At 46.0% G+C, this 11,741-nt stretch overlaps 1 protein-coding gene across 1 annotated transcript in view; it reads right to left on the reverse strand.

The window, feature by feature from the left end:
* Positions 1–11,410, reverse strand: part of gabrr2a (gamma-aminobutyric acid type A receptor subunit rho2a) — a 48,656-nt gene extending 37,246 nt beyond the window's left edge. Inside the window, exons 1-2 of the mRNA XM_066685641.1 lie at positions 11,227–11,410; positions 349–455 (exon numbers count right to left, since the gene is read on the reverse strand). Coding sequence (XP_066541738.1) covers positions 349–455; positions 11,227–11,345 — 226 coding nt within the window. The 5' untranslated portion in view covers positions 11,346–11,410. The remainder of the gene's footprint in view (positions 1–348; positions 456–11,226) is intronic.
* Positions 11,411–11,741: the final 331 nt, after the last annotated feature.

Genomic DNA, 11,741 nt, shown 5'->3' on the forward strand with positions numbered 1-11,741 from the left:
AGATATTACAAAATTAGGGGGCAGTCGTGGCCTAAATGTTGGAGAAATGAGCTTGGACCGGTCACCTGTACACTACCCTGGATGGGCAGGAACAATGTTCATCCTCTCTCAACATCCACTGCTGAAGTGACCTTGAACAAGGTACGCCACGCCAGGTGTGTGTGTTCCCTGCTCTTAAACACTTGTGTGTGTTTGTTTTCACTGCCATGAAGGGTTTAAATGACTATGATGCAACCACTCGCAGTGATCTCTCCTGTGCCTCTGTTTCCAGTGACCTTTCACCCACTAATGGCAGATTATTTCTATCCGAAAGCTTTTGATTTTGGGGTCAGGGAATAAAGACCTCACCTCCGAAAGCTGGCCTCATAGTGAAGTCATGGTCGTCCACCTTCAGCAGGTGGTCCGTCTTCAACTTCCTCGACTTAGTCACGTCGGGGGGCTTCTTCGTCAGAGTGCTGCAGCACATAAACACAGGGGAAGTGATGCAGAAATCTTACAAAAAAAGACTGTAAACAAAATCATTTCAGGTTTTTCACTGGGAACAGCGTCTAGTCTTCACTCTGAAACAAAACAGTGCCAACCACAGCAGCTTCCCGACACATAAAAGCCCAAGCAGTGGGTTATATTCAGCAGAGAACGTATATCAATAATTTGTTAAGGGCTGAAACTCTCTCCTGTATTTTGTATTACAGCGCACTCATTAACAAACCCCAAGCTGTGATTCGAGCTGCCCATTACTCTGCTCATGTATTATGGATGTGAAAGTGTCATTTCATGCGTGCAGTGGCTTTATAGCAGCGCATACCACAGTTTAGCAGAGCTTATAACACACCAGGGGCCGGGCCACACAGTCCTACATCTGGAATAGTCCTAGGCTTTGGGTAAAATAAGTGATGGTTTGGGCTTTCTGTGGTTCTCTGTAATTAGAAGCTGCTAAAATCATCTAATTTATCTGTATTTATCTATTCTTTTACCTGTTTTATATTTGTGTCATGTGTCTCTGTGCAACGTGATGTTGAGAGCACACTCCTGTCCTTCTCTCTGACCGCTGCTTCTCCCTGTGTCTTGTTTGGGTCATATTTCATGGTCTTTTCTGTTAATTTGAACCATTCAATTAAAATAAGCATGTGCTGCTTGTTTGTTTCTTCCACAGCTCACTCCGTCATGCAGGGGCGACAGAAAGTGCCTGCTTTTGCCGCCTCTGTTGGCCCCTGCTGACTGCTGGCTCTCACTGCACCTGTCTGCTGTGCGCACCATCTGGGGGACCCTGTTATGTAACCAAGTACCTTATATGGACATGATGTCCACTACAAAATGGTGCATGATTTAAGGGGGCTTTTATGATGTTTTCGTAAGCCTCTTTTAAACTGCAGTCCGAACGGTTCTGAGCAGGGAGCGTAACCGGTCCAGAAGCATTTTCGCATGGACACAGTTCAGAACGGAATGGCTACAAATGGTGTTCAGTCTGGTGTCTTCAACACCGTTAACATGATGAGTTCTAAGACATTTTTCTGGTTTTTGTAAGAACACAGAGTGTAGCACAAAAGGTCACTTAAAAATGATACATTCATTCATTGTCTGTAACCCTTATCCAGTTCAGGGTCGCGGTGGGTCCGGAGCCTACCTGGAATCATTGGGCACAAGGCGGGAAAACACCCTGGAGGGGGCGCCAGTCCAAGCAGACACAGGGAGAACACACCACACTCCTCACAGACAGTCACCCGGAGGAAACCCACGCAGACACAGACAGAATACACCACACTCCTCACGTACAGTCACCCGGAGGAAACCCACGCGGACACAGGGAGAACACACCACACTCCTCACAGACAGTCACCCGGAGGAAACCCACGCAGACACAGAGAGAACACACCACACTCCTCACAGACAGTCACCCGGAGGAAACCCACGCGGACACAGGGAGAACACACCACCCTCCTCACAGACAGTCACCCGGAGGAAACCCATGCAGACACAGAGAGAACACACCACACTCCTCACAGACAGTCACCCGGAGGAAACCCACGCAGACACAGGGAGAACACACCACACTCCTCACAGACAGTCACCAGGAGGAAACCCACGCAGACACAGGGAGAACACACCACACTCCTCACAGACAGTCACCCGGAGGAAACCCATGCAGAAACAGAGAGAACACACCACACTCCTCACAGACAGTCACCAGGAGGAAACCCACGCAGACACAGGGAGAACACACCACACTCCTCACAGACAGTCACCAGGAGGAAACCCACGCAGACACAGGGAGAACACACCACACTCCTCACAGACAGTCACCCGGAGGAAACCCACGCAGACACAGGGAGAACACACCACACTCCTCACAGACAGTCACCAGGAGGAAACCCACGCAGACACAGGGAGAACACACCACACTCCTCACAGACAGTCACCCGGAGGAAACCCATGCAGACACAGAGAGAACACACCACACTCCTCACAGACAGTCACCCGGAGGAAACCCACGCAGACACAGGGAGAACACACCACACTCCTCACAGACAGTCACCAGGAGGAAACCCACGCAGACACAGGGAGAACACACCACACTCCTCACAGACAGTCACCAGGAGGAAACCCACGCAGACACAGGGAGAACACACCACACTCCTCACAGACAGTCACCCGGAGGAAACCCATGCAGAAACAGAGAGAACACACCACACTCCTCACAGACAGTCACCAGGAGGAAACCCACGCAGACACAGGGAGAACACACCACACTCCTCACAGACAGTCACCCGGAGGAAACCCACGCAGACACAGGGAGAACACACCACACTCCTCACAGACAGTCACCCGGAGGAAACCCACGCAGACACAGGGAGAACACACCACACTCCTCACAGACAGTCACCCGGAGGAAACCCACGCAGACACAGGGAGAACACACCACACTCCTCACAGACAGTCACCAGGAGGAAACCCACGCAGACACAGGGAGAACACACCACACTCCTCACAGACAGTCACCCGGAGGAAACCCATGCAGACACAGAGAGAACACACCACACTCCTCACAGACAGTCACCAGGAGGAAACCCACGCAGACACAGAGAAAACACACCACACTCCTCACAAACAGTCACCAGGAGGAAACCCACGCAGACACAGGGAGAACACACCACACTCCTCACAGACAGTCACCCGGAGGAAACCCACGCAGACACAGGGAGAACACACCACACTCCTCACAGACAGTCACTCACAAACAGGACTCGAACCCACAACCTCCAGGACCCTGGAGTTGTGTGGCAGTGCTAAAAATATGTGTTGCCCTAAAAATGACACAATCCACCCCTTTGCCCACAAGTGAACACAGTTCTGGGTCTCTAACCTGCTTTAGTCAAAATACCACAAGGATCAAACCCCACAGCAGAGTTTTCTAAAGAGCCCTGTTCAGGATGGCCAGTTTAAGCTCCTGTTATTTTAAATAATAATGAGCCGCTTGCTGTTCACCCTGCCCTGAATGCACAGAAGTGAGGAGTGAGGAACAGAAACTCTGTGCTCATTGTCTGTTTTGCTGTGTTTAATCTTTTCTTCTTGCTCTCATGTAAATTCAGGTCCAGCGATGAGATTGGACAGAGTCAGACAAGGGGGTGGGGCAATCCTCAACTGCCAGTCATCTCTCTAAGATGCAACACAAAGCCAGAATGACTAGGTTTATCCCATAATGGGTTGGTGGGGGATTCAGATCCACAAATCAGTGTGCTAATGTATACCAACATTTTTCATATGTCTCATTTAAAGCATGGTTTCACATTGGTAATATTGGTCAGAAACTGACCTGAACTGATATTTTCTCCACATCTACAGCACTTGTCTTTCCTGTACCTCTTTGTTTTCCCTATAAATTCCTCCTGTCACTGGAAATGCAGAGCCTTTCAGACAGAATGACCACATGACCCCAGCAGTGCCGACTTCTGATATGAGATACATCTTTCATTCTTCACTCTGTGCCGAGGAGATTATTCTCACAATGTCTGGCTTTAACTGAATGGGTTTGTCCTCCATTAGGAAGCAGCCACATGTTGAGAGAACGGCGTGGAGAGCGACCGCGGCTTCCTGAACAGATGGAGAAAACGTGCCAGGGACACGTGGCAGAGCTCAGAATGGACTGAGTGTGTGTACGATGTGTACAATGTGTGTGTGTGCAGCGTGTGTACGGAGTGTGTGCGGTGTGTGTACTGACGGGTGGAGAAGAGAAGAGAAAGCTGCGTCAGTGGTCTGGGTCACGCTCACTCTGCCCCTGCGATTGCCCTCATTAAAGCACAACAGTCATGTGACAAGAGAACAGGGTAAATAACAATGGCTGGGGGCAGGGTGGCACTGCTGGTCACTGTGGGGGTCATTTATGTCTCATCAAATTAAGGTTAAAACTAAGGGTTCTTAAAATAGAAGTGTTTAAGATTCCTATAGCGTTGTTGGCTGTTAGGGGTTAGGGCTCAGGGGTAGGAATATGGTTAGGGTTCGGTTGAACAAAGTCATTGGGTGAAAGAGGTAAAATGTTCAATGCTTCGTTATAGAGCTCTGGTTACGGGAACCAGGCGTCTGACTCTAAAGCTCCTCTACACACAAGTTAAAACCTGACATGCTTGAATATGCTCCCCGATATCGCAGACATTGTTTGATGTTTAATTTTAGACTTAAATCCATCAAAGATGATACTGTTGTAGTGTGAAAGTGATGCTGTTCTATCAGTAATATTCCATATAAAAACCAGGACGACTTCAGCAGTTCACTGCCGACTGTGGAGAGTAAAGAAAATGGCTTTATGGGTTTTGTAGACATGGAGATAGTTGGTTCTACCAGTCTCAGTCTTCTCTGTGGTTCAGTAATGTGTCAGAAAATCCCTTTCCCCTTTCAACAACAGCTTCAACATTAGACCCCTGCTCCTGTTCACTACTAGTGCTGTTTAGTGATGATGAGTAGGTTACATTTCTGTTTGATGTTTTTAATCAAAAACACCTTTTTATAAAATTCACTGGATACTGGAAAAAGCTCTGGTGTTTGCACACAGCCCTGGCTCAGTAAATGGAAACAAAACGAACGGTCTCAGTTTGAGACACAGCCAAGAAACAGCATCTGGAGGCGTTTGGACAGCGGAGAGAACTCCAAAGTTGAAAAGCATGAAATAAGATGAGGATGTTGCACGACACCAAAATTGAGAGGCTGCTAACTGCATGGTAGTAAATGCATACAAGAAGTGCTACAAAATAATTACAATTATTAAAGAATTACAAATACGTTTCTGTGGTAATACTAACTTACAGACAAGTTTAACTTCAGCTATTTTTTTAATTTTCTTTCTTAAACATACCATTCCACTTGGGGGGGGGGTCTGTGTGGCCTTTAAATCCGTGGATGACACAAATAGTGCTGTAAAGAAGCATAGCAAAATAAAATCCAGCCACTTCTAAACCTTCATTTATTCATTCATTCATTCATTATCTGTAACCCTTATCCAATTCAGGGTCGCGGTGGGTCCAGAGCCTACCTGGAATCATTGGGCGCAAGGCAGGAATACACCCTGGAGGGGGCGCCAGTCCTTCACAGGGCAACACACACACACACCTACGGACACTTTTGAGTCGCCAATCCACCTACCAACGTGTGTTTTTGGACCGTGGGACGAAACCGGAGCACCCGGAGGAAACCCACGCGGACACAGGGAGAACACACCACACTCCTCACAGACAGTCACCTGGAGGAAACCCACGCGGACACAGGGAGAACACACCACACTCCTCACAGACAGTCACCCGGAGGAAACCCACGCAGACACAGACAGAATACACCACACTCCTCACGTACAGTCACCCGGAGGAAACCCACGCGGACACAGGGAGAACACACCACACTCCTCACAGACAGTCACCCGGAGGAAACCCACGCAGACACAGAGAGAACACACCACACTCCTCACAGACAGTCACCCGGAGGAAACCCACGCGGACACAGGGAGAACACACCACCCTCCTCACAGACAGTCACCCGGAGGAAACCCACACAGACACAGGGAGAACACACCACACTCCTCACAGACAGTCACCCGGAGCGGGAATCGAACCCACAACCTCCAGGTCCCTGGAGCTGTGTGACTGCGACACCTACCTGCTGCACCACCATGCTGCCCACTTCTAAACATTAAAAACTAATAATAATGTTAGGTTTAGGTTTAAGTATTTGGTTAGTGTTAGTGTTAGGATTAGGATTAGGGTTCGACGAAGGGTTCATGTTGAGATCTTGAGACTGAAGTTTTAAACATCCGCTCCTTATAAGATTCAAACTGAATCATGGTCAACTAGCCACCAGCATTCAATCAATATCATCTCCAACCTCATCAATCATCATCACCCACCTTTTCATTATTATCTTCATCATTAGGACATCCATCTTTTCCAACTCTAAAACATCATTATTTCTGTCATGGCTTGGGATGACAAAAACCTCTGTGTCACATTCATCATCATCACCATCATCCTCATCGTTATCCTCTTTTTTTGGTTCCTTTTGTTTGGTCCACTTTGGCTCTTTAGAGAAGGAAGGTGCCATAGTCGGTGCTATGACCAATGACAAACAGAGAACACGCTCCTGGTTCCATTAAGACCCACGTTTGACAAAGGAACATGTGAAGAGCCTGAATGAATATCCTTTAATGTTTATTTTTAACAACTGAACAATTCCAAACTTGTTTATATCAAGTGCTTGAATCATTTGGCAAAACTAATTAAAATAAAGCAGCCCCCCACACAAACGCCCACTGGAGTCCATTCAATTGCAGCCTCCATATTACAAACATCACACACACTCCCCTCGGCTGATGCAGACACAGATGTTCAGTGTGCTGACTTTATCAACATCCTTTAATAGGGACATTACGAAGAAAAAATCACTCTTTGTTGCATGTGAACATTAATTTGGAGATGTGGAGCCCACCAACCCACACACTGTGAAACAAGACAACCCCATTATTTTTCTTTGTGCTGCCTCACAAAGAACTCAGAAAACATGAGATAAAACGGGGCGTTCTGGTTCTGCTCCACTTCTGTCAAGTGCAGATACTCCAGAATTGCCCCACCCCCTCGTCTGAGTCTGTCCAATCACAGCGCTGGACCCGCGTTTATGTGAGAGCGCAAACACGAGGTTAAATGCAGCGAAACAGATATAAATGAGCTCTGAGAAATAAGAGCACTGAGTAAAAACGGACAAAACGAGAACGAAGAAGAAAGAGAACCGAGTGAAAACAGCTAAAAACGTCTGCTCCTCGCTCCTCACTGCTGTGCACTCGGGGTCGGGGTGAACAGAGATTACTCTTGAGCCTGTAATATTAAATCTCTCTATATTATATCTCACTATATTGCCTTCAGCAGCCCCGGACCAAACTCTGGACTATGGGAGACCGGGCTTTTCAAGCTGTTGCCCCACGTCTTTGGAATGCACTCCCAGATTCTCTGAGAACAACTAAAAACTCACTTATTCAAAAGGTTATTAGGACTTTTTTCGCATCTCTACTGATCTTGTTTTTATTTACTTGTTTCTTAATGAATTTTTAAAAAATATTTGCTTCTGGCCATGCTGTAGCACTTTGAGATTTCTTTGAAATGTACAGTGCATTACAAATAAAATGTATTATTCATTCATTCATTCATTCATTCATTATCTGTAACCCTTATCCAGTTCAGGGTCGCGGTGGGTCCAGAGCCTACCTGGAATCATTGGGCACAAGGCGGGAATACACCCTGGAGGGGGCGCCAGTCCATCACAGGGCAACACACACACACATTCACTCACACACTCACACCTACGGACACTTTTTGAGTCGCCAATCCACCTACCAACGTGTGTTTTTGAACTGTGGGAGAAAACCAGAGCACCCGGAGGAAACCCACGCGGACACAGGGAGAACACACCACACTCCTCACAGACAGTCACCCGGAGGAAACCCACGCGGACACAGGGAGAACACACCACACTCCTCACAGACAGTCACCCGGAGGTAACCCACGCGGACACAGGGAGAACACACCAAACTCCTCACAGACAGTCACCCGGAGCGGGAATCGAACCCACAACCTCCAGGTCCCTGGAGCTGTGTGTGACTGTGACACTACCTGCTGAGCCACCATGCCGCCCCCCAAATGTATTATTATTATTTTTATTATAATTATTACTTGTCATTACAAAAAAGCAGCAATATCCCCATAATCACATTTTTGCCATCATCATCATCATCATCATCATAATTATCTTCATCCTACAGGGGATATAACACTGGACGCTCTCAGCATATTGTCGGAATCATCCAGTGTTCGTCCACATCTGAAACAGCATGCAATTATCATTACCATTTTCATCACCATCAACGTATTTTTCATCATCATCTTTATCCCCACCAAATTATGTCATCACTTTCAACTTCATCCTCATTATCACCCCTAAAATAATCTTCAACACACCTTCGTTGCTGCAAATCATCATCATCGTCATCTTCATCATCTGCGTCTTATGAACAGAGCCAGGAAAATAAACGTGAGAATCTACCACTGCTGGCCACACTGTATCAAGCCGTTAAAGAGCATGCAATCATCATCATCATCATCGTCTTCATCTTCATCATTAAAAACCCATTAATAAACCTCAGAATCACCATGTCATCACTTTCACTTTTCACTTTCAACTTCTAAAAAAAACATTTTCTAACATAAAGCCTCAGCAGCAACTTCTTCATCATCATCACCATCATCTTCATCATAATCATCGGCTCAATCCAGTTCTAGACGTACACAAAGCAATTATAGCTGTCTGTACGTTGATTGCTTTTTTCTACCAGCAACAATTAACACAGTCCTCATCATAATTAGCAGCATACAAATGCCAGCATCATCACCACTCAGTTACTAATCATCACCATGACTTTTATTCATCATCATCATCATCATCATCACCTCCAACTAATCACTAATAAAAACATTCCCATCCTTGGCAAACCCCACTCAGCTAACCATCGTCATCATCAAACCCTGCGTAAATCAGTCACTGAGACGTAATCAAAGTTGTTCGGAGCGTTCCGATATGAAACGGTTAAACGTTGAGAAACTTTGCAACTGTGATTTCTTCAGAGAGCTGCTGAATGGAACCAGACGTCTCCATCACAGCTTTGTATTTACTCTCCACAAGCAGCAGTGACCTCCCTGTGTCTGAGTTTTCATATGGAATAATGATGAGCGTAACATAGCGGCGGTAAATCTGAAAAGCAAACAGGCTTGTGCTGTACAGAGATTTTAAAATAAGGTTTAGAGCAAAATCCTATGGTAATATTAATATTAATAAAAGTAGAATTCCTACGATAGTGAAACCGTGTCTCGGGCAGTGAGTTCATAACCATTACGTGTAATAACCAATTCAGTGAGGAGCTTCCAAAGGCCAGTGTCTGGTTCCATTCACCACCGCTGTGAACAGGTCTGAGTCACATCAAACCAATATCCCTTACTTTGTTTAACTACGGCAAAGGTTTGAAAAATCAGTGGATGTCCCCTTTACCCAAGAAGCGTTAGGGTTAATGTTATCTTCTACATCGTCATCACCACCACCGTCACTCATCAAACGACCACCAACATGATTAACTAATTACTTGGTTAATCATAAAGCATTTCTTGCAGCTTAATATGTATAAACATGGCACCCCTTCACAATAAGAGTCCCCTAATTTAATATTTCTGGAAGGTTACCTGGTTTACCACTGACTATAAGCAAAATCAGAGGTTTAAAAGTGTAGAGGAATTTGGCCTCAGTGTTTGGCAAGCAACAGGTCACGGGATATATTTATTTGCTTTATATACTGCAAATGTTTAATAGCAAACATTGTCTTAAATCAACCATAAGACCCCCTAAAACAATTAATTATCAACCAATTAGTTTCCTCTTGTTGACCTTGTTATTCTTCCTTATCCATGAAAGGATTGGTGTTAATTGTTCATTGTTGCAGACTGTAAACTGGAGATGTACACGATACAAAATTCTAAACTCTAAACTGACTGGGCCTTATGTGTCTGGACATGTCTGTCTTTCCTTGTTTTGTGAAACAGACAAAGATAGAAGCCCCTAACTGAAGCTCGAGTGGTTGTAGGAGGAGACAGCTGTAGGCTGTTGGTGTAGAATGTGTTTATGAGTCCAGATTTGGCACTTGTTTTTGTTTTTTTCTGATTTAAAATTATACCTGGGTCAAAATTGACCCCAACAACAGAAAAGCCATAATTTCAATAAGATAATTTTATAATTTTGTAAAAAAAAATTGTTTTATTATTTTGTTTAAATAGAAGTTCCGGACAACGTCAAAATGTCTTGATGCAATAAACACATTTTTGGAGCACTTGTATGGATTTAACACCTAAAAGCGGGTCGCTCAAGAACCTAACACAAGAGGAAGGCTAATACATTCATTTGAAGTCATTAGAAAAACATTTGCATAATTACACTTTATTAATAAACTGGGGTCACTAGGTACTTCTTTAGTTAGGGAGCATAAGTGTAACATATTTAACGGAGTTATGGGTTTATACACCAATCAGCCACAACAGTAAAGCCCCTGAAGGTGAGGTAAATAACATTATCACGTTACAATGTGACGTCGAGAGCTGGGAGTATATCGGCAGTTGTTGATGGAGTTGATGCTGGAAACAGGAGAAACAGACAGCGAAAGGAGCCACTTTGACCAGGACTGACCTGTGGTGGTCTTAAAGTTCTTGGGCAGAGAGTCTACAGAGCCGCAGGTCTTATGGGTGTTCCCCACCTGCCAAAAGTGTTCCAAGGAAGGACAGTGGTTTTAATCTTGTGGCTGATTCGTGTAAGTTATGAAAGTGTGTAAATGTGTGTATGAATGCAGTGTAACCTTTTAAAACTTATTTAAGGTGGACCGCTGTCTCTCTGAAGGAATATTTACATTATTTATACTTTAACAAATCAAAGATGAGCAATTAAATATGTAAGCATTTATAAATAAAGATCATACCCTGTCCATGACCTTTAATCCTAACACTGTTCCTCTTAATTGTACCGTGACACCCACAACAACACTGGTGTCAGAGTAGTGACGTCACAAACCTCCTCGGTTTGCTTTAACTGATAGAAAAGTTCCGATGGGCTGATTGATCGTTTCTCCTGACCGACTGATTATTTGAATGATGCTCGCGCGCCTCTTACCCGCCGTGTTTGTCCGGTTCGCCGCTCCACCGCTTCTCTCGCGCTCTCTCGGCGCCGTGCGCAAGCCGTGTCACTGTCACCGTCACCGTCAGCAGGAGCGCGAGCCCGAGGCGGCGCATGGTCGCGCGCACGGGACATCAAACCGAGCGGAGAGCGCGCCCAAACGCAAAGCGCAGCATCCTTCCTCTCCCGCGTGCTCTTTCTCTGTCAGTCTGTCTGTATTTCTCTCACTCTGTCTGTCTCTCTCTCTCTCTCTCTCTGCGCACCCCCGCGTGTGTCTCCGCGGAGCCTCGTGCTTCCCCCGCAGCGCGCTCCGGGTCCTGTTAAGCGTCTGGCGCGCGGCGCGAGCCGGTTTAAGTATCACCGCTGGAGCGCGAGACTGGCCGCCCCCCGCCGGGCGCCGATTGGTTCGCACGAGCGCGTCCGCGTCATGATCATGGCAACGGGTTAGCGTCGCGCGTGCGCAGAAGCCTTTTGCAAACTTTTCATAAATATTTATTACCACTAAAACGGTT

Source organism: Hoplias malabaricus, chromosome 1 (assembly GCF_029633855.1).
Source record: "Hoplias malabaricus isolate fHopMal1 chromosome 1, fHopMal1.hap1, whole genome shotgun sequence".
In the NCBI taxonomy this organism is placed as follows: Eukaryota; Metazoa; Chordata; class Actinopteri; order Characiformes; family Erythrinidae; genus Hoplias; species Hoplias malabaricus.